Source organism: Hetaerina americana, unplaced genomic scaffold (genome assembly GCF_022747635.1).
Source record: "Hetaerina americana unplaced genomic scaffold, ioHetAmer1.1.p SCAF_4, whole genome shotgun sequence".
In the NCBI taxonomy this organism is placed as follows: domain Eukaryota; kingdom Metazoa; phylum Arthropoda; class Insecta; order Odonata; family Calopterygidae; genus Hetaerina; species Hetaerina americana.
Genome location: NW_027286985.1, coordinates 41,623,810 through 41,647,042, shown reverse-complemented (window position 1 = coordinate 41,647,042; position 23,233 = coordinate 41,623,810). Strand labels below are relative to the sequence as shown.

Here is a 23,233-nt window from a genome sequence, read left to right as displayed (position 1 = left end):
CTTGGGATTCTCAGGTTGTTTGCCCTTGTGTACCATGAAACCATGGTACAGGAAGAGCAATTAGGTTCTTTAGTTTTTTTATGCATGTGCCCAAAAGTTGTCAGACATGTTATGAAGTTAGTACTATAAGAGAGATCCATGATTTGTCCCTTGATAAAGGGAAGTTCTACAGTGAATTTCCATTTTAAGTTTCCATATAAGCATAAAAGGGTATCTACATACTCATACAAGTAGAATGGGGCTAATAATGCAATTGAGCAAATCTCGTGGGTCTACCTCAAAATATGAAGTACACTTTTTGCAGCCCATATTTATAACTATGGTCCATTTAGGTTGTTTTCAAAGACTTACAAGTGTTACTACAAAGACTTACTGGTAAATACCTCTTTCTCAGCACCTATGTTCAGATTGGCTAGATAATACATCAGAGGAATAAAAAAAAACATCCACAAAATCTGAAGCACTGCACTAAATAGAATTTCTCTTCCTAATGATCATTTGCACATTGCCCTTGCTCACACCAAAACCAGCATAAAATACTATCCTTTGCATCACTGTATAGATGACAAATGCTATTAAGCAACCTCTCAGTATTTTACATAGACAGGTAAACCATAAAAGTGAAAAATACATTCTGTGGGGATACCAACGTGCCTAGCTATCTGATGAATGTTTTATACAGATATCACAGCCCTGCTGAAGCATGCTTCCAAATCTGCAAGTACAAACAAATGATGTGCACTCCTAAGCTTACATAAATGGGCACCTGGAGTATGAAGTTTAGGGTGGAGCTCGTTCATTTTTTTTCCTTCCTTTGCGACTACTTCAGGCATGCCATTTTCTCCTAGTACATATTCTTGGAAGGTTTCACTGGATGGGTTGAGAAAATACAGCATTATACATGCATACAAGTATGTGTGTCCTTTGGTCAGGAGAGATATTAAAAAGATTCATTGATTTTACAGACATTATCTATGCACCAGATACACAAAATAAAAAATTACACATTTTTTTCAACTTTTAGACAAAATTCAAATATATAAATACCTCTATATTATTCATCTCTTTCAATCAATTTGAAACGTAGAGGGTCCTTTGGTATGTTAAAAATTTTGCATTCAAATTCCATCTCTCCATAGTTGTATTCTATTCTGAAGTTCCTAATAATCTGTTGAAAAGAGAAAAAGAAAACATGAAAAAAAGGGCGAAAGAGGTCACTTTGCTTTTCCACTTAGAATTACTTTTATTACGACCTAGGTATCATTATAGTGTAACATCTTCAGCTACATTTTTGAGCAAACACATATATACACGTATATTTACAAATACTGGGAAAGAGGGGAGGGAAGGAGGAGAGAACAACTAATAGAGAATTGGAAGAGAGTAGGTGTATAAGGCTGGGTCAAGGGAGGGAAGGAGAAAGTTAAGGGGCATAGGGAAGAAGGCTTGAGGAATGTCATGGGATAGTCTACCAGATAATGGCATGGTGATTAAGTGGAGGGCTATGGGAGACCACTAATAGCCTGATGTAGGGTGGTGATAGCCTGGTTGGCCGGTGGGCAGGGGGGTGTTAAAAGGCTGGTCATTGGGAAATGCAACAAAGGGGAGTGAGAGGGATACTAAAATTCATTGGTTTAAACATCCTTTTCCGAATTGGCATTGTGTAAGATCTCTGGCTGTTCCGAAACATCCAGGTGGCGTCCTTTCCTCTCTGCATGTATAATGGCTGGGGAGAAGTCACTTCCGTGACCACAGTTAATGAGATGTTTGACAAAGAGGGATGAGGAATCTTTCTTCCTGTGGCATGCCTGGTGTTTTTTTACCATTTCCTATATCCTTATTCCCGTTTGGCCTATGTGCACCCCATTACAGACACCGCAGTGCAGTTTTTATACTTCACTCCAATGTGACAGGTTGGTGTTTGGCATGGCAAAGAAGGCTTTTTAAGTTAGTCCTGGTTAGTTTTTTGATAGAGGCAGGTTTCATCTTCTTGTTCAATAGGATTCTTTGCACCTTTAAGGAAATGTGTCCTTAGAAGGGGATTTTCCACCACTTGGGTTTTTCTTTGTTGGAACTGCCATAAATGGCTGATTTGGCTAACCTGTACAATTTTCCCCTATTGAGTTTGTTGATTAAACCTTTGCCATTGCCATCATTCCTGACAATCATTTTTATAGTGTTCAGTTCCTTCAATTTGTTATCTTGAGCCATGGGGATAAAAATTAGCCAATGCAGAATAGAATGAAAGGCTGATAGCTCTTGGGTGATATAGTGTCTTCAGCTATTGGGAATTATCAAGTCTGTTTAGCACTCTTTCCTAAACACAGGAAAATTAAACCTATCCTTTACCACTGAGATGATTAGATCTAAAAAAATTAAGGGACCCACCTGATTCTATTTCTCTGGTATATTATAAAAACAACCTTGGTCAGGCCTTTATTCCTTACATGAAGTGGACCTAAAGAAGGATCAAGTTCATTGGTTCAGCATTTACCTCACAAAAGTCATCAGGCACTTGCTTTGTGCTTATGCCTCTTCTTCCTACCATTATGTTCAATGCTATTACTACCTTTCACAGGCTCTCTTTGTACCTACCATTACTACCATTCACAGGCTTCTGTTGTATTCCACTCCATTAATGTCATTCCAATAATCCATGCTATCTTTCCATTTCACCTTAAAATATTTTTGAAATATTTGCTCTTTCTTTTTCCATTGCTCTCTTGGTGCTTTATAATTTCCATTTCCTTGGCATCACCCCAATGTTCCCTATGTAAGCAAAGCAAGCCTCTACTGAAAATTCTTTTCCTCCACTGCTTAAGTAGTAGTTTAAGGATTTCATGTGATGACATCTGCGCAACATCGGGGCCGGTGGGGTGTCTTGTAGTTGTCAGGTTTCATTATCAATAATGTAGCTATCCATATTATAATAAAAGGAAATATAGTTGTTACTGTTTCCAGTTTTTCTTAATTAATAGTGTTTTTTAACATGATCCAAGCATTTTAAATCACTGGCTCACTGATATCAAACAGCTTTTCAGCCACCGCACTAAGGAATAGATGCTGTGTGGACTTCCTGACCTCATCTTCCCACCCTTCCACCAAATGGACATGAGCATATGAGTAATGATAGGATGAAATATCATTGCCCCAACCAGTGAAGCTCTTAGGGATCAATAGAATATTCTCACCCTTCCATGATGAGGTAGTCAATGAGAGGGAGTACAACCAGACAACTTAAAACAATACTTAAAAAAGAATAAGATGTTCAATGATGATGCTCCAAAAATAGTTAGTTTCTTTCTTGCCATCTTTCTTGACTTGACAGGCATTATCTACAACGAGTTTGTGCCTCAGGGACAGACAGTGAACCGTAAATTTTACATGGAAGTCCTCAAAAGGAAAAGAGTGCAATGCATTAGGAGAATCTTTGCTAACTGCAGGCTGCATCACAACAACGTGCTGTCCCACACCGCCTTCCTTGTGACTGAGTGACTGGCCAAGCACAAGATAGCAGTGCTGCCCTAGCTACCCTGCAGCCCTGATGTGGCACTGCTGGACTTCTTTTTGTTCCCAAGAAAAAAAAAGAGCTCGAAAGTCAATTATTATGGAATGCTGGATAATGTCAAAGGGCTTCGAAAAGGTGCCTGAACAAGGTTCTCATCAATGCCCTCCAGGAAGCATACTATTTGTTGAATTTTAGTGATTTGTAATTTAACCTACAGTTAATAACTTTCCCAGATTTATTCTAAATGTTTTGGGGACAGACCACGTGAATTAACTTTTTCATGATGCGTAAAAAAGAGCCTTGAATTCCTTAGGGAACATGAAAATAGAATTGAATTAATCTGATTTTATATTAAAGTGGGATATCGACACAGACAAAGCAAAATATTCAACTTCAATCACATGTGACATCAAGAGATTGCTAGCAATCATAACAATCACCACCGGCCACTTGCTCATGTACTGAGAAGGTAATTTGTTTGGCGCATAAATCTGTTTTCATTTTTTACGAAGAATTTATGGCCACTGTTAATAAATATGCTTTTGTCTTGCCTATCAAATTAAATATATCTATTTAGTTTTTATTCATGTTGTCTGTCATATGCCATAGAAATGGGTTATTCTTTCTTAAGGTGCACAGTTTGTAATACTTATATGGTACATTTGTTTGTGAATTGAGAAACAAGTTATTCAGTATTATTTTACTTTTTAATGCTTGAGAATCAAATAGAACAATAAATTTTATTGGAAAAATATAGACTACTTGAATGAAAATATTTTTCAGCAAAAAAGGCAAATTACTTTATAGTAATCACATGTTAGAAAAATCTCAAATTCATTCAATTAGGTCCCCACTGTATCAGATCACCCCTTCCACTGCAGTTACTTCAGGTACATTCCTGAGAGATGATGTAAACAAACTCAGGTGTCAAACCCCAGTTCATCAACTTACATTACTTTGGCATGGTTGCTGTGAACATAGATACATAGAACATACCAATGTGCATAAGACAAGAGAAATCACCTCTTTGTCCCCTGCCCTACATTTCCTCACTACATAAAACCCGCATTTGCCTTGATCATTTTGCAAAATCGATTGCCTTTATTATTTTGAAAATGAAATTTGTATTTTCAGAATAATAAAGGCAATTGAATTTGTAAACTTTTATGTTGTAATAAAATGAAAACAAACATTAATTGATTGAAGATTAAATCATCTTTCTTATTTAAGAATTTCCCCCCCCTATGAATATTTGCTTAAAGATTGACAACTATCACTGTACCACCAGATGAGGAGAGTCAAGTTCTGGAGAAACAGCTGGAAGGAAGGGGCTAAAGATGTTTCATTTTGCATACTTACTTTGGTTAGAAGTATCAATACTTCCATTTCTGCAAATCTTCTTCCTACACAACTTCTTGGTCCAAATCCAAAAGGAAGCAATGCAAACGGGGCATGCTTTTTTTCAGTGACAGCATCAAAATCGTCCATACTGCCAATGGTGTGTTCTGTTGGTCGGAATTTTAACCACCTCTCTGGAATGAATCTTTTACTTTGAGGGAATATTTCTTCAGATCCATACGTTATTATACCGGGCATAATAACCAGCACCTGGAAAAAGTAAAATTCTGTAAGTGAAATAGAAGAAGGTACTCTGTAAGCATTATATATGACATAAAGGGAAGTGAAAAGCATTTGGAGCTGAAGAATAATTTAGAGCAGTGTAACAGTACTTGACATTTGCACTTGTTTATTAAAAGAATATTACAATTAATTGTGTTAATCATATTAAAAGTGGGAAAAATCAAGGGTTAAGTAGCTCCTAGGTACTCTGAGACCTGAGAACCTAATTTGACAAATTAAGACGTAGATTTCAAGTTCCATGAAAGTTCACCAAAATGGAACCATTTTTTACATCAATCAAATCATAAAATGGAAGAAAATCTAATTTATTCAATATATCCAAGAATTAAAAATGTTTAGAAAGTTTCTCACCCCAGCAGGCACCTTATAGTTTGCAATCACATTTTCCTTAGAGGTTATTCTTGCATTTCCATTAAATATAGGGACCATCCTAAAATATAAAAAGAAGGAGAGTATAACAGTAAATATTAATTAATGGGAATTGGATCAAGTTCGATTATTCTAATGGGCTATGGCAGGATTTAATATGGCCTAGTTCTCAAATAGGAGAATAGGTTCAAACCCTACACCTGAGACCATGCAATTCACCAACATTACCATTTATTGTGAGACACCACTTGAGTATCAGTCAGTTATCTTGAACTATCCAGCTCATATTCCTTTCGCTGGAAGCTCACTTACCCTCAATATGATCAATATAATTGTTAACATAACAATCAATATAACTAACACACCACCTTACCAAATAATCATTACCAAGCCATCAATTATGGCTTTCATGCATTACTATTGATCATTGCTGGGATGGATTGGACTCGGTACATCACCATTACTGTGGTGAAAAAAAGCTGAGATAGAAACAGAAAATTTTACCACTTCTTTATAACCAATTGGCATAGACACAGAGGCAGTTGCCCTGAGTTGGATATATCATACACACACACACACATTGATATTCCCATTGCTAACGAGCGTGTTATCTACACAAAAATGCTCAGTTTATCAAAAAAATGACGATGCACGTTATGCATTGAAAATTGAAAAAAATCAAACACATCAACACAAACACATCCGATATAGACGTAGTTTTACACAAACTATGCCTAATTTTTATGTGCATGTATTATGTAAATACAGATGCGTGGCATCTTTACAAGTTCAAGATAACTTTGAAGCCCTGGGTGCGTGGCATCTATACGAATTCAGAAAAACTACAAAGTTCTGGGCGTGCGTTATTCGTAAGGTGCACGTTATCGATAGGAAAATATGAGAAAATATAAATATATAATATTTCGAATATATTTGTACATATGTATATATATATATATACACATATATATGTATATATATGTGTATATATATTTAAATAAGTCTCATATATATATATATATATATATATATATATATATATATATATATATATATATATATATATATATATATATTTGAGACTTATTTAAAATATCTACTAAAGTGCACAGAATAAAGAAACAAGAAGGTTGCCTAAATTTTTTAATGTCACAACCACATTCTTTAGTGGTAGGAAGGTGACTGAGGAGGCAGTAAGAATATTGGAGAAGAGGTTGACGAGCGAGAGAGGGAAAGATTTGATTGGGCTGTTGAAAGATGGGGAGGCGAATAAAAAGGAAGTTGGAAAAAGAGCTTAGTAAACAATATTGAGGAATGGGTGCTGTTAGGCTTCAAAAAGCCATATTTAGTACTGCTTGAGGGTTTTTAAAATGTACGATGGGAAAGTCATTGGATTGGAATGAGTTGTATGTGTATATAGACTCACCTGAATACTTCCTTGAGGCATCCCCTCAAGTACTTCATATCCTCAAGAAATTCTTCCTTTATTATGTCATCTTTCTTAGGCAAAAACATCTTCAGTTCTTGAAATAACAGGTCTTGCTTGTCTTGATTTTTTGATAAGCAATACAGAGCTGAAGCCATTGTGTAAGATGTCTAAAGGTAATGGAATAAATAATGAGTGACCACAATATTTTATCAAATAATGAGACTGAGGAATAGATATCAACATTTTTACTCAGTGAGAAGGATGAACCTCATAGATTGTCTATGCTTTGGAAATTGAGATGCATTGAATATTTTTCAAAAAATTGCAAATGCATTAATTTGCTTCCTATTAAAAATTGTAGTGCAAGTAAAGATATTTATTCTATTTAAACATTTTCCAGTCATGAATTGCAAAAAGTTAGCCCTAAAAAAATTATCAACAGTAAATGAAAGCTGCTTAATTCAAAGTATTTTTTGAATTTTTTAGGAGGACTTAATCAATGTCTTTGAATTAATTTTCTTTTCCATTTGGGGCAAAGACCCTGTCAAGTTGTAAATAATATTTAAAACTCTGAATGATACCAATATTAAGCATGGATTAACAAAGAGAATTGCTGAAAATATATTCTCTCTCTGTATACATGTCGATAAATGAATAAATTTATTTACTTTTGTAAATACATTGAAACAGGCATGGTACAACCTAGTAATAAATATGTTTATCAAAAACCCAAATATAGTTGAACAGAAGATCACAGAGAAGAATTGACAGACTTATTAATTTAATTGAACCTTATGTTCTGAGCCCTATTAGATATCCTATTAAAATTGAATGCTTGAGAAAAATGGCCACTATTAAAAACAGCAACATTGAATAATTATTCAAAATATGAGGCTTGTTTGCATTCCTAGACAAATATGTGTAGCTTTGATAGAGAAATATTTAAGAAATTATTTAACGCAGTAGATGAGTTTAAGGATAAATTGACAATTATGGATGCAAAATTTTGAATCAGTACGAAATTTTGAATAAGTGAATGTTTTATTTAATGAAATGCATAAAAATAAGAGTGAGGAAAAATCCATTAAAATTGTATCATCTCTCATATTTATTACTTTTTTCATGCTATCAGCTTCCTTGAAATTTAAGAGTAGAGGAATTAAAAGATAATGTGCTCTCTGAGAAGGACAACTGGTTGTATTTCATTTTTTAGAATTGTTTAACTCCTTCAAGCCTCCCAGACCTCTAAAAAACTTGAACAATATGGAGCTGACACTCAAGTTTTCTTCCTTCTTTTTCTACTCTTTTGGCCCAGGAAGATCAGGAGAGGCCAGAAGAAGTTTGCTTGGTGGATATCTGATCAAAATTGAAACATAGTATGTAGAGATCCAAAAGTGACCTGCCTAATTCCATACAATTCAGTAAATGTATGTGTCTCAGAAACTAAGGGGGATTGATATTAACAGTGTTGCAGAAGAGTAGATAGTATCTTGGGTTAGGTTATGAAGAGGAAAAAGGGATTTATTAAAGAGAGAATTAAGAAAAATGAATAAAGAAATGATGTAAAAATAAATCCAATGAGTAAAGAGGATCCATTTGGACAAGGATTTGAAATTAATAAAGATATTTAAATGATGAATTTCGACAGATTGAAGATTAAATGTGTTATATTAAAAAAAAAGTATGCAGCATTGTGGACATTTACCGTGTCTACACCTGCAAAGATCATCTCCTGTGCCATCAAGGCAGCTTCCTTTGGACTACACCGCTCCAGTAACCTCTCCAGAACACTTGGTTCGCTTATGCCCATGGTTCCTTGCTCTTTCTGCTGCCTACTACGTTCAGCTGAAGCATCAACATATTTCACTGAAGTGCTGTAAAGACAAAATATCATGACAGCTGACACAAAATTCAGCAGAGCTAGAATATTAAATATTCATGCATGAATGCCAACAAATACAGATTATTTCAATTTTATGCTGAAAACCAGTGATCCACCACAAAATTTGAGACTGACACCATTCTGGTAATGATCTTGTGATCAAACTAATGCAGGATCTTCTAGTCATCTGCAATTTGACTATATTATGTCAATTTGGCTATTCATCTTGAATTACTTACATCTCTAATTACATCAAACAACAATTTAACTTTTCAATCGCACGAGAAAAGAAAAATGTATGGAACTATTTTGCAAGCCAATGTTTATAGATGAAGAATTTTTAGCAATATATTAAGCAATGCTTCATTTATTTTTTAATTTAATATTAAGACTTTTTATAATCACAATTTGGGGTTGGGCACACATGAATGCACTTTAGTCATGAAAATGACACTTTGAACTCCTACATATTGGTTATGCATTATAATATACATGAAATTTTACATAAATATATAGAAACTAAAAATTAAATAAGACCTAATTTTTGAAGCTGAATGCTAAATGTGTAATCACCCCTGCCACATATCTTAGTGGTGACGGACAGTAACAATGTAGATAGGTAGAAGCTGAGAGTACCCAGCAACATCAATAGCTCAGAGATCTATCCACAGGAATACTTTGCCCCGGAATTTAGAAATTATTTTGTAAGAAACTACTTCATATGAATTGAGCCCTGAAAATTTAATCAAGCAATTTTCTCTCCAGAAAATTTAATCATAGCCATCAATGTTAACAATTTGAACCGAATGGATTGATGATGTAAATCAATTATTAGAAATAAAAATTAAACTCGAGCATAAGGACAGAATCTTGACAGTTTTTCAATAAAAACTTCATGTATCAGAACCAAGTGTTAGTAATGATTAATCCCTGCCTCCTGCAGAACTCTATTGCTTTATCACTGCAGTCATTCCTTGTTCCTAAGCTATTGTCTCTAACCTCACTACCATCGCTACCTTCGCCTGTCATTTCATTCCAATCTTCCATTAACATCAAATGTTTCCCTTTAGGAACACCTGTGATATTGTTCTTCAATTGATTGTATATCCTATTAACTTCTTTCTCTATAATTGCTTGGCGGCATGCACTAGTATACCTGAACAATGATCAAGTTTGTTGGTTCTGCTTTTACTTCTACTAGTAATATTCTCCATTTTACTTGCTCTACATACATTTATGTCAACTATGCATCTTCCCATCTTTTTATTCAATACTCTTGAAACCCCTTGCTGGATTTTATTCCCTCCTCTGTACATTACTCTATAACTCTCTTTTCAATAATCCCTGCTATCCTTCCATCTCACCTTGCACAGCCCAGAAACATTTATATTTCCTCTTTTCATTTCTTTTTTATATTCTCTAAGTTCCCTGCCCTCATCAATGTCCTAACATATCATGTCCCAATTCGAACTAAATCAGTCTTCTTCTTTAATATCTGTACTGCTACTGTTGGTTTTGCTTTGATAGGATTTTTTGTGGTGATGACCTCTGATGCCAGGCATAACACATGGCCGATTGGGCTGAGTCCCTTAGTTGCCAGGACTCATTTTCTCTATACTGCCCATTGTAAAAATCTTGGGATTACTAATTGAGGTGTTTTCCTATTACCTTCCTCAACAGTGTTTCTAACATGACACCATCACTCAAAGGCCACCCGACTGAGGTCAGACACCCTTTTCAGCCACCTTGCTGAGGAACAGAAGCTGTGGGGATTAACTTTCGTCTGGATTCTATCCTTTGACCTATATGGCCATCTGGCATGATGACCCTACCAGGAACAATTATCATTTCTCCCACAGAATAGCTCTATATTTTTGAAATGAAGTTACCACAAAAGCAAGACATCTTTCTGAAGAGATGATTTCTGAATTCTTGCAGGTCAGTCATAATATTACTAATCAAGAATGTTTTTATAGTGAAATGCATTATCCTTGTGTTTAATGTAAGCAAGAATCATTTATAATGAACGTAATCAAGATGCTGTTCACTAAATGTAATGAGACGTATGATAACAACATAGCTACTGCATATTTGTATTATGAACTCTAATGACCATCCTGGAGTGAAATTTCTCTAACTTGAAACATATTTCAAAACATGAGCCAATTTGACTATTTGAAGTTTGATGGTTCATATGTAATGGAGCAATACTCTGTCTTAAGTTTGTTATTAACATTTAAGGTGCCAAGCTCACTGGGAGAATCAACCACCAAATATTTGTAACTTTTAAACTTTGCCATTAATCTTCAAAATTTTTCCCTATTTCTACAAAAACCTTTTTTATATGCTGTGTTAATTATTTTTACTTCATATAATGATTATGGGATTCAAACTAATGATTATGGGATTCAATTAATGATAACTTTAAGAGTTTAGTGTGCTGGAGCTCCCTCAGGGTATACATTGCACAGATTGATATGAATGGAACCATGATAAAACTAGTGATAGGGATGCAAGCTGATTGAGAGTTTATAAAATCAGTAAGGTTCATGGATAATCAGGCTTTAGTTAGCCAGTCAGCCAAGGGACTGCAATTGGAAAATCATTATGATGGGTATGGGATGAGAAAAACAATGTAGGAAAAAACGCTGTGAGATTTTTGAGGAAGAAGAAAGCTAAGTTAAACTTAAAAATAGGTCACAAACTAAATTAGGTAGAAAAGTTTATGTATCTTGGAAGTGCTTTATACCAAAATGGCAAAAAGAGTGTGGTTATAAGAGGAAGAATTACAATTGGTATAGAAACTTTCACAAAGAGTGAATCGATAGCTGGAACATTGAGCAAGGATATTAAGACAAGGTGAATGAAAACTTTAATATAGAGCATACATTGTTTTGTATAAAAAGCAATCATTTCCTGCATGCTTAATATCACTATAATTTTGAGTGGTTTGCTTTAAAAATAAGAAATACATGCTTTAAACATGCAATGGCATACCAAAATACTTAAGCTAAAAAATCTTTAGAAAAAAGTTTATTAATTGGTTATAAACCAGTTATTTAATTGATCATATGCTTCTGTTGCAGTACATGTGCCCACATTGATTAACTTTTTAATAAAAATATATATGTACATATATGGCATGTATGCATGAGCAATAAAATACATATGTAATTACCCACAAATTTGAGCACTGATTTTGGCAATATATAACCTTCTCAAAAATGCACTTTCCAGATTATATTAGTAGAATGAATTTTTTATCTGCAATAACTGTCTAATTTGGTTTGGTTAAATGACTTAAATTCCCAAAACTGGACTTCCTTAATGCATACTGTACTCACTCAACAAACATGTCGAGCGCCTTGACAAACTTCTTCCACATGGCAGTAGGGTAGATTCTCCAAAGTTGTAATCCCATCTCTAAATAATATAGGCAGTCAAAGAAATCACCAACGGCATCTATCATCTTCTGGGGTTCTGAGTCAGGTTTCAGATTTCCAGCCAAGCAACCCAAGCGGGTATCAAGGGCAACATAAGCAATTGCTGCATAAAGGCAAAGAGATAAATAGATTTGGGTTTGGTCTTTATTTGGGCTTAATTTGGACCAAATGATCCCTTCTTCCATTTAACTCATCATCCTATACATATTATATTAGCCATAAAATTTATAATTACATAAATACACATGTATCGAAGTACATTATGTACAAATTTGCACATCGAAAAAAATATATATACATCCATATATAAATTTAGTATACACCTAAATATACACACATACTCAAAGCAAACGAAAGTGAAGAAGGAGAGCAATAAAATAGGAAAAGTCTAAGCAAAGAATGATGCTTGTGGGGAAAGCTAGGGAGAGAGTGGAATTGCTCACCTAGTAAAAACCCATGCAGAAAAACACTCATGAAGGGAAGGGGGTGTGTGAAAAACCTATGAAAACCCTATGAATTAGAAGAAAGATACATTTACATTGTAACGATTATTTTTCACACAGCATACAAATTATTATATTACTGAAATTGAAATAAAGAAATTAATAACATTAACAACACAGGACGAGTAATGAGAAACATAACATTTACTAAAAATAATGATACAAAATCCTACTGCTTGAGATGACAAAAGAAAAAGTAGAAACCTGTATAATAGCTGAGTGAAATGAGGGTAGTTATACTGGTTAAGTTTTGTACCTGAGGAAATAGAACTTGTGAAGTGCTCTCTTACATGTTGTTGTAAATGGAGAGCTTTTTATGGGAGAGAGTTCCACAGATGGCATGCTGTAACATAAAAAGATTTGTTATAGATAGAGTGTATAGTTACCCCTAGTGTTCCTGTTGTGGATTGAGCTGATGGGGAGGAAATTTATGCATAAATATTTAGGTCTGTGGTTTGAAAATATGCTGTAGAAAATTGAAAGAATATGTAAATGCCTGCGACCTTCTAGCTTTAACCAGGTTATTCTTGTAAATAAGAAAGAAATATGATAATATTTTCCGAGATCACATATGGATCGCATATGGGAATTATAGGTCCTCTAGAGTTTGGTTTTCAGTTTGCTTGAAAGGTCTATTCCATATCATAGTTATAACAATGGGGTATGAGAAGAGAGGATACAAGAAGCATCTTCAAGGAGGGGGGAGAAATGTGCTTAAATCTTTTCAGTGAATGCAGGAATGAGTTTATTTTTATGCATATAGCAATTGCATGATCAGTCCAAGATAACATTTCATTGATAGTTACACCTAAATTATTTACAGTCCTTAGGTATATTATGATAGATCCTTGCAATGTTAGTGATGAAAGTTCATCAATACTTATTTTAGAATGTAGTTTATGGTATCTGATTATAATAGACTGACTTTTGATGGGGTTTATATTCAGTAATTTTTTTTTTGCCCCATAGCGAAGAAGCAGTAAGATCTGAATTAATTTTGTTAATAATTCTAAGTAGTTCCTGAAGGTAGGAATGGTGATATATTTGTAAATCATTGGCATAAAGGTGATGATTGCAATTAGAAATACCTTTACTCATATAATTTATATTCAAGGAAAAAAGCAAGAGTCCAAGAATGGATCCTTGTGGAACATCCCTGCATATTTGAACCCAGTTAGAGGATGAATTGGGTATGATGACTCTTTGAAATCAATTGTAAAGACAAGGAAGAAAAATTCATAATTTGAAGTTTTGCTGAGAGAATATCTCTGTCAATAGAGTCGAAGGCTTTTATAAAGTCTAGAAGAGTCATTATAGTCACCTCTCTGCAATCCATGGATAGTCAGATGTCATCTGTTATTTTAAGGGGAGTGGTAGCTGTGCTGTGAGAGGGCGTACTTTGATGTGATAGCCTGATTCTAGAGGATCAGGTAAGTCATTTTGATTGAGAAACATTGAGATTTGTCCATGCATGAGTCTCTCGAATGCTTTTGATATATGAGATAGAGAGAGATAATATTAAGTGTTAAACAAAATAAATTAATACCAGTTTAAATGTGAAACAAATGGAGATGAGAGATGAACTCTAACAAGAAGAAATGGTAATACTGAAATAAAGTTGGTATGCATGATATAAAGAGGGTTTCTTTTATATTTTCTCAAATTTTCTGTAATTAAAGAAATTGTATGTAATGATTATAGGTAAGCCTACTAATGGAACTTCAAATATAATTTCACCTTATGAATCCAAATATTATTTTAAGTGAACAAACAATGGTCAATAACATCCATGTGTAGAGCTAGTCAGTGATGCTGTGTTACCAGGAAGTATAATTTCTAAGATACATTTCCCATAAAAATTCATTGAAAAAAATTTCTTGTCCAAATAAAAAATAGACCACCAAAAATCATAGTAAATAAAAAATATTGTTAAATAACCTAAATATTTTTGAAAAATGACTGCCATTCAATTGAGTTGGCAACATGATCGCTTCAATTTTATGAAGTAATATTTTCTAAGTGGAGGTTGAGTTGCAAAATACATATAGACATTTAAATTTATCCAGGAAATGTTGGACCCATTAGTGACCTCCATAAATTAATAATAGGTATCCCTTCTTAAAAAAGGACAATTTTTAATAAATAATGCAGAAAGGATGCAGCAACAATGATGACTTCATGAGTTTTTTCAAAAGCAAATTAAAATTTCAGTGAAATTGATGCTCTAAACTAATTTTAGAAGAATTTTGAGTGTGTCAATTATTAAAATTATGACCAAGATATATCTATGACAAATGCGATTATTATTCATTGATTAAACCTCACGAAATCAAAAAAATCCTGATGGCTGTGGGAAATAAAATATCTGTCTCTGTTCTTAAACATTTTCGAGATTAAACAGCATTGCCAACATTTCGCAGGTATTAATGATATTACATTAATAAAAAGATACCAGGCAATTATACACAGTGGGAAGTAAGAGATGCAGAAGTAAGTGATGGAAAATATTAATATAGCATCTAAAATACCAAAGTATTAAAATTGCATTGATTGTTTTAAAACCATATGATTACCCCTGAGGGTACAGAAATGGTTCCATTACAAGACATGAAACTAATATTGAACTTTTTTCAGGCTGGTCACAAAAAATGTTTCCAGTTCCAAGGAATCCACCTTTGGCTTCATCAGTTCTGGTATTTGCAAATGAACTCATTACAGACTACCCAGCATGCACTGAATTTGTCCTCATGAAAGATACATGACAATGATGTCACAATGGTCACAATATGAAAAGAAATATTCCTCACAATTGAACCACAATTTCAGAAATGAATGAAGGGGATTTCCCTCAATTCAAGAAGTTCTAGGATGTAACTACGAGGTTTCTTGCCACCACAGATCTAGTGGGACCTTATTTCCCATGAATGATAAGAATCATGAATGGTTTAAATGTCTTAGTAGACAACTCACACTCTAGTGACCATTTGAAGAGCTCATTCATGAAGTCTGGCGGCATTTCATTATTGTGGTCCTTCATGGCTCGCATCCTGAAAAAAATATAGTATGGTCCTTATGGTGTAACTGAAATAATATTCTAACCACAATAAACATAGCAATGATTATTTCATTTTTTTCCTCTTCCATTGTAAAAATGAAATATTGGGATGCATACTCACAACTTTAAATCTATGCATCCAGACTTTCAGCGATGAAGACAAAAAAAAGAGGATACTCAATTTTGAGGTAAACCAAGTTTAAACAGTATTTATTTGCTAAGAACAAGCAATGCCAATCTCTGCTAGTTTCCATTTACAATTACAAACAACAAGAAGTTGATCCAGTCATATCACATTTACAAGTAAAAAAATTGAAATTTACTTAAATTAATTTGTACGTATGTACCTACTCATCTAAATACTCAATAAATCAACTCCTAATCAAAAATAATGGACCTACTGCACACTTAATATTAAAAACTTATTGCAAACAGGAGCATTGATTGAGGTATTTTGAGACTTGAATAGATAGAAGGAGGAAAAAATTAGCGGAGGAGAGGAGGGAGACAAATGAAAAATTCTTAGGTAGTGCAAAAAACTGGTTTTTTTTGACAGATGCAGAACTTTAAAAGCTTGACTTGTTCAATACCTGTGACTGAATAACATAGCAAAAGTAAAGGCATACACATAAATAGAATATTTAGGCTTTCAACAGTCTTGTTGAATATTCAAATACAATGCCTTGAAGGGGATTGAAGATACAGACAACAGGAAAGTAATGGAATAGCCATAAGTCAATCAATAAGGATAAGAATTCGAATAGGCAGTGAATGGTGGGGGAGTAATACAGAGTTGTCTATCATTATTAGTGCTTGTTAACTTATATTTAGAGGAGATGGAGAGATTGGCAGCAAAAGGAGTTGTGGTTGTAGTAAAAGTGAATGGAGAGATGATTAAATTAGGTTTTCAGATGATTAAGCCATAGTCATACAGAAAAAGGATTACATTTATTGCTGAGTAATTTACTGGGGGAATGTAGTAAGTATAGAACACTGGGATACTATGGGACTTCATAAGAAAACTAAACTAAAGGAATTCTCCTGAAGAAGGAAGAGCAGGTAAAACATTCAAGTAAACTATAAACACAGTAATCATCCTGAAGGTCAGTTTGTCAGGTGATGGTAGAGTTCACCCAGTACTAAGGCCAATGGCATGTGAAATTCACACATCAGGGTGGCCAGTTCCTTTCCCTGTGCCGATTATGTTTCCCAGGGAGATCTGGTAACCAAAAAATCACATAGCTTGCTTTGAGCTGCAAGTGCCCAGAGAGGCTTGCCCGGGAATCGAACCTGGGCCCTCCAGTCAGTAGTTCAATGCTCTCCCCTGGATTACCCTGACCCAAATGAAGAAAAAGAGATTTAAATAGATCTGGTGGAGTGATAATTGGGGAGTACCTGCTTTGGAAGAAGAAAGGCTTGTTAGTACAGACATTTGTTAAAGAATTGCATTGGTAAAAGAAGTATTCAAATTAATGACAAGTGATGACAGGAATACTAAATTAAGACTTATGGTTAGTGAAGATTAGTAAAGTTTTTAAAACAGTCAACATTCATGCATTGAACTGAAACTGTCTTTGAGATATGAGGATGAGCATAGATTAGAGGGTTTTGAGATATGGTGATGGAGAAGAATAGAGAAAAAAGTGGGACAGAGAGGAAGACCAATCATAAATTTTAAAATATGGTGGGTGAAATTCAAAAAAGGCACAAAAAATTGGGTGAAGGAAAAATTGATAGGTAGCAGAATATTAAATTCATAATAGATAGGAGAATACTAAAAAAAGAAATATCTGGATGACCATTTTCTATATGGAGATGAAGTGGCAAAGCAGGGAGATTTAATGAAAACAATACAATGAAAAGGACAAAAAAATAGCTTAAAAACAATGTTCTTCTTAGATTAGTTATCCGACTGTGAATGACTGTTGTGAGCCAATAGGGGGATTCTTAGTTAATAATAGAAGAGAAGAAATGTTTAAGACTCCATGAAGGGATACAGGAAGTCGGAATAGCTGAAGAAAAAAATAACTTTAATTGGGAGAATAGGAGGACAAAATATAATACATAATAATATCTGTTAGGACCTGTCCAATAGCTAGTTATAACAGGTAGTTATTGTGATATTTTACCCATATTCCATCTACATTGTAATAATCCACCAGGGTCAAATATGTAACTGATATTTGCATTTCTCTGAACTAAAAGTAGTCCTATGGTCCAGTATCCCCTTAAGGATACATTGAACTACCAGTTACATTTTTTTGCTGGAACAATTTTTTAGTTTGTTTAATTGATTAAAATTAGTTTAATTTTTTGCTAAAAGGACAATAGCTTCTGGCACTAGGGCATGCAAACTGATGTCTAACTTAAAACGAATCATGCTCAGGTATTAAGGGTAGTCTTGCCTTTTCTTACAAAAACACATCAATATTGCATTTCACTTGGTGGACATAATCAATGTTCTTTCCAGCACTCCCCATTCCCCACTGTTGCAACAATTAGTATTAAGAAGTCAGCTCAAGAAGAGATTTCAAAGGACTGTTTTCATGCCTGGATAAGATGAACTTAGCCTTCTTTTTGTAAAACTTACTTGTCTACGAATTCCTGCGCCACATCGGAAATTGGTGGGACATATCTCATGGCTACCCGGGGCTGCATCATCGCCGGATTGACCTTGCTACGTGCTTCCATCCACCTTGGTCCATTTCTTGATTGCAAAATATGTTAATTGTTAATCAATAAAAGTAAATCCAATAATAGTAGGTCAATATAGCAGTAAAATTGCAGTCCTGCTGTATTTACAGGGTTGAGGATGGGAATGTGTCCTCATTAAAAAAAATAGCAAACACCATTGTTTCAAGGACTTAGATGAGGAGGCATGGCAGAAGAAAGGTAATTAAACCCATATAATAGAATTAAATATCCTAGAGATCATACAGGTAGATCATAAAGTTGCACATATTCCCTGAGAGCTATAAGAATCAAGGTTCCTTCTAATGGATTGCATGACAGGATATGGGAAATACTCCTTGATCGATTCCATTACAGGCGTGAAATTCTTGTGACAGACACATTTCCATTTAATTTAGCTCTAAATGATTGAAGATTTTCAAAGAATGTTGAAAAATTATTGCTTGAATTGATCAAAGGGAAAGAGGATTTGGCATGCCCTGGAGAAGGCATTGTACTCACTCTACAAGCACCCCTGCTGTGTCTTGAAAGTAGTCCTTCCTATGAACTTGCCGGTAGTAGGTCAAGGACGTTAATCCTCCCCTGAGAGGCCATTGACCTTCGTTTCTAAAGACTATTTCCACATCCTCAGGTCGATAAACATGTAATAAGGGTGGTTTCCCTGCTAATCCTGTGATCTTGGAGATTGGCCCATACTGCTTGTACATGTGAAGGACCAAATCCTTGATACTCATCCCAAAAAACTCACCTGTAAGGCCGAAATCAAATAGGAAATTAGCATTATGTACTCGAAATATCTTTTTGAAGAAGTTAAAGAAAAGTCTTAATTGTTAGTTGCACAAATCGGTAAAAAAAATGAATTTACCTAAAACACAAAATCAAAAGAGGAAAAATTAGTCTACACATACACAAACACATTCTAAGTGGGTTAGGCTACTCTTTCTTACTTTTTGATACAAATGTTATCATTAAAAATCGTTTTGCTAAGTTCCACTTTCCTCCCCACTTTGTGTCCCCAAGAGTAGTAGTCTTAGCATTCAAAGAGATTTAGACTAATTTATCCTCCTTTCAATTGAAAATATTTAATGTAAAAATATTTGTTCGCATAATTCCACTTTCCTTATCATTTTATGACAGCAAAGAATTAATTAAGAGAGGCCTTGGTTCTTTATTTTTCCTATTTTAATGGCCATAGATATGTGTCTACTATTATTTCTCTTGTGTTTCTTTTCTCTGTCAATTTCACTGAGCAGTTACGATGAAATGAAAAAGAATATAATGTCGGGCAAAGAAGGGAAGGTATGTATTGTGACATGTGCAAGTAAATAGTCATTAGGGACTATCCCATTCCTACCTACATGGGTAGAATACCTTGAAAGTGAAGTGTAAAAATATTAGATTTTAACTGTCAGGAAATATAATGATTTTACTGACAGGTTTTTTAAAAGTTTGTAGGATAAAATCGTGGGTCGCGGTAGTCCAGGGGTAGAGCGTTGGACTGCTGACCGGAGGACCCGGAATCCATTTCCGGGGTAGCCTCTCTGGGTGCTCTCAGCTCCACCCAAGCTATGTGATTTTTTGGGTACCAGATCTTCCTGGGAAACCATTACCGGCAAAGGGAAAGGAACTGGCCCCCCTACCCTGATGTGTGAATCTCACGCGCCGCATAGAACTTAGTACTGGGTGAACTCCACAATCAGCTACCAGATCGATCTTCCTGTTGATTACTGTGTTAGGAAAATTATCTTTGTGACACTAACTGACAATTGCTCAAAAATTTTACATTCTTAATGATGGCAGTTACCTTATCTATCCTTTCTCCTGATGATGCTGTGCTATATGAAATGGGGCAATGCTTTCGTTTCCTATAGTCGGTGGAGTTACGTCATGAGAGACCTCTTTCAGTACTCTCACTGTCTCGTTCTCCCTGAACTCGGCGTTTGCTCCCTTTTTGTTGCTAGACTTGGGAGATTTATTGCTAGAGGTGACGGTGAGGAGGCATTCAAATAATCTTGAGCCGGGACCGCTCTGCTCGTCACTGCCTTCTGCCATCACTTTCCAACATTAGTGACGTCCGATTCTGTCGATCCACGGGCACAGAGCCGCTCACCTACTCTCCTGGGCGGACGTCCGTATGAGGAGAAGAAGGAAGGAAAATAAAGAGAAGGTAGGGAGGAAAGGGGAGGACGAGAGGAAGAAGAGGGAAGAGGAGCATGCTGCGAGAAATGTAGTGAAATAAGGGATGTGACACGCAAAGGAGGGGCGGAGACACTTCCCGGGTTTCGAAGGGAAGTGAGTGGAAGTCGAACCCTGAGAGCACTTCACCGAGTGATTATGAGAGTGCTTCAGTTGGCCGGGACGGAACCAATTCCCTAAGCTTTGGAAAACGCAAAGGTTGACGCGATTTTGAGCGAATGGCATGAGCGAAACTATTCCCACCGCCGAAAGCCATCTGTCTTACAAATCTGCACCTTGCTTACGTAGCGAAAGACTTAAGCACAGACTTTTAACCACGTCAGCCTGCCCTTCAAGGGTTAAGTTTATGCTAGATTTCGAGGATTTATCCTCGAGGAAAACTTAATGAAAAAACAACAATGGAATTACGGTAATGATCTGTAATCTAAGTAAGAAATATAATACTTATATGAGTCAAGGGAAGGACATAGTTGAGCAAATGGAAGATTTTTATACAGGGAATACGATCACCAGTGACGGAAGTAGTAAGCGTTACATGCGCAGGAAGCCGACAAAATAGGTCCAGTGACTAAGAATTTCTGTCGGAGATACCGACGTGATGCTGAAATAGGAAAACATTTCATAAAAATATATCTAGGGAAGTTGAATTTTCTTAAGCTGCGATACGAGTGGGAGTGCGCACTCTTTCCATACTCCTCTGTTTAATCTTCCGAGTTCACTGCTGGGTTCGGATTTAATTACAACAACCATATCTTAAGACATACTCTGTATCACCGCTGCTTTTATAAAAGACACATTCACGCTCAATGGTCGAATATTTATGAGAAGTTAAATTTATCCCGAATACATGAAACAGGGCTACGTTCTCCTGAGAACGATGATCAACAAAGGAGATGCGAACACTGAAAGTAATGGAAATGTGACGCAAGAGAGGACTGATAAAAATTAAATGAACAGCCGGAGTGACTAATAAAGAAGTTCTCCTAAGAGTTGGTGAAGATAAAAGCACGTCAGGGAGGCCGAGAGAAGGCAAACTTCTTGAATATAGTCTCGAGATGAATGTCCTCATTCGAGCGACATCAAGAACTTCTCTATTTAATCCTTCGTTCATGTTATGCAGAGGAAACCAAAGGAATAACAAATGGAATAATCAGCAATATGAAAATAGTATTAAAAGGAGTCAAAGAGATATGTTTTGGGAAAAGTCCAGGAAATTCAAGTGGGAAGGCCTTGTTAGAAGAGAAGCAAAAACTCTACGACGGAGGAGGATGCTGTGGAAGACATTCGACATCTCCACATTGACTCTTGAACTGATTATTACGTTTAAATTATACATGACAAAAAGGTATGCGGAATAGATAAAAAATAAGGAGCAAGTAAAAAGGGGATTAATGAGAAAAGCTACGCAAGACACTCTAAAAACGGTAATGGTAGTGGTTAGTTATTAGCTCATGTAATGTTTATCCGTAGGCATATAATTTAGCTGAAGTATGTTTATAAGGAGCAAAGGAAGAGTGCGATGAAACCTAGCGTCAGAGTGTATTTACTGACAACAATTTGCGCCAAAGGGTCAAAAGTAAGATCGCCTTTGCAGCGAGCTAAATACAATTGAGAGTGCTATTACAAGAAACCTCAAGTATGGATTCCAATTTTATGGAAGAAAATTTGCCACCGCCGGGATTTGAACCATGACCTCGGTGCGGAAAGGAGCGGGAACATTACCCATCGAACAAATCCGACTCTCCAGGGGCATGTCATGAACGAACGGAGAGATAGGCGGGTAGCTTGGATGGCTGCTACACATCCATCCTAGTATCATGTGTCCATAGTAGAGGTGATGACAAATTAAGAATAGTTACCAATGAAGGGCAGGAAGCGCCAGATGTTCCCTATCAGTGGCAGGGGTTTCGGTCCAGGGATGTCGTCAAAGGATTTCACCTTGGCGTCCCCCGTGGCGTTCACAGCGGCCGCTGCAGTGGACATCCGGCCGTAGCCTGAGTGAATACGCCGGTTGGAACCGCCGGCGGAGAGCACGGAGGTCGCGGCGATCGCCTGGGTGGACCAAGGGCGATGGGCGAATGCTGCCAGCCCATTTCTCGACTCGCTGAAGCGTGCGATCCAGTAGCCTGCCATGTTTTCCACGGCTAGGTCGTAGATGATGTCGCACCTGAAATGCTGGAAGATAATTAATGTGAGGAGGTGCTTCTCTCCAGTTTCTCTATTAGTTGAAATACAAATTACACGTCCCCATGATTAAATCGTACACAAGAGAGAAACAAAAGTTGCAACAGTGCAGTGCTCTTTTATGCACTTCAATGGCTATGATTTAGGAGTTTTTTATTTTGCTCATGGGTGTTTTTGGAGGACTTTTAATTTAAATTAAGCCTTAGGGAAACGGAATGGGTCCCGGGGGCTGAAGGAAAGAATCAGAAAGGGAAAACGGAATAATTTTATGAACTCTGCATCTGCTTTGTCTAACAGAGTGTGAACATATGCCATTTTCAATAGCGTAAAGG

At 35.8% G+C, this 23,233-nt stretch overlaps 1 protein-coding gene across 1 annotated transcript; it reads right to left on the bottom strand.

The window, feature by feature from the left end:
- Nucleotides 1–258: 258 nt before the first annotated feature.
- LOC139692272 (probable cytochrome P450 49a1) lies at nucleotides 259–22,762 on the bottom strand. Its single transcript, XM_071590351.1, has 11 exons — nucleotides 22,577–22,762; nucleotides 19,023–19,269; nucleotides 18,421–18,537; nucleotides 15,746–15,822; nucleotides 12,174–12,375; nucleotides 8,653–8,821; nucleotides 6,945–7,114; nucleotides 5,501–5,579; nucleotides 4,868–5,116; nucleotides 1,048–1,168; nucleotides 259–870 (listed from the first exon to the last, which is right to left on the bottom strand). Exons 1-10 carry the CDS (start codon nucleotides 22,698–22,700, stop codon nucleotides 1,055–1,057), a joined length of 1,548 nt encoding a protein of 515 aa, XP_071446452.1. The 5' UTR covers nucleotides 22,701–22,762; the 3' UTR covers nucleotides 259–870; nucleotides 1,048–1,054.
- Between the last annotated feature and the right edge of the window lie 471 nt (nucleotides 22,763–23,233).

What these genes read in the sequence shown, in the direction of transcription:
- LOC139692272 (XM_071590351.1), bottom strand. Translation starts at nt 22,700, where the DNA reads ATGTCCACTGCAGCGGCCGCTGTGAACGCCACGGGGGACGCCAAGGTG. An exon ending in ACAGCAGGGGTGCTTGTAGA is followed by an intron (nt 18,538 to 19,022) that starts GTGAGTACAATG and finishes TTTGCAATCAAG; the next exon opens with AAATGGACCAAGGTGGATGG. An exon ending in TCTTTGCAGGTGTAGACACG is followed by an intron (nt 7,115 to 8,652) that starts GTAAATGTCCAC and finishes CATTACCTTTAG; the next exon opens with ACATCTTACACAATGGCTTC.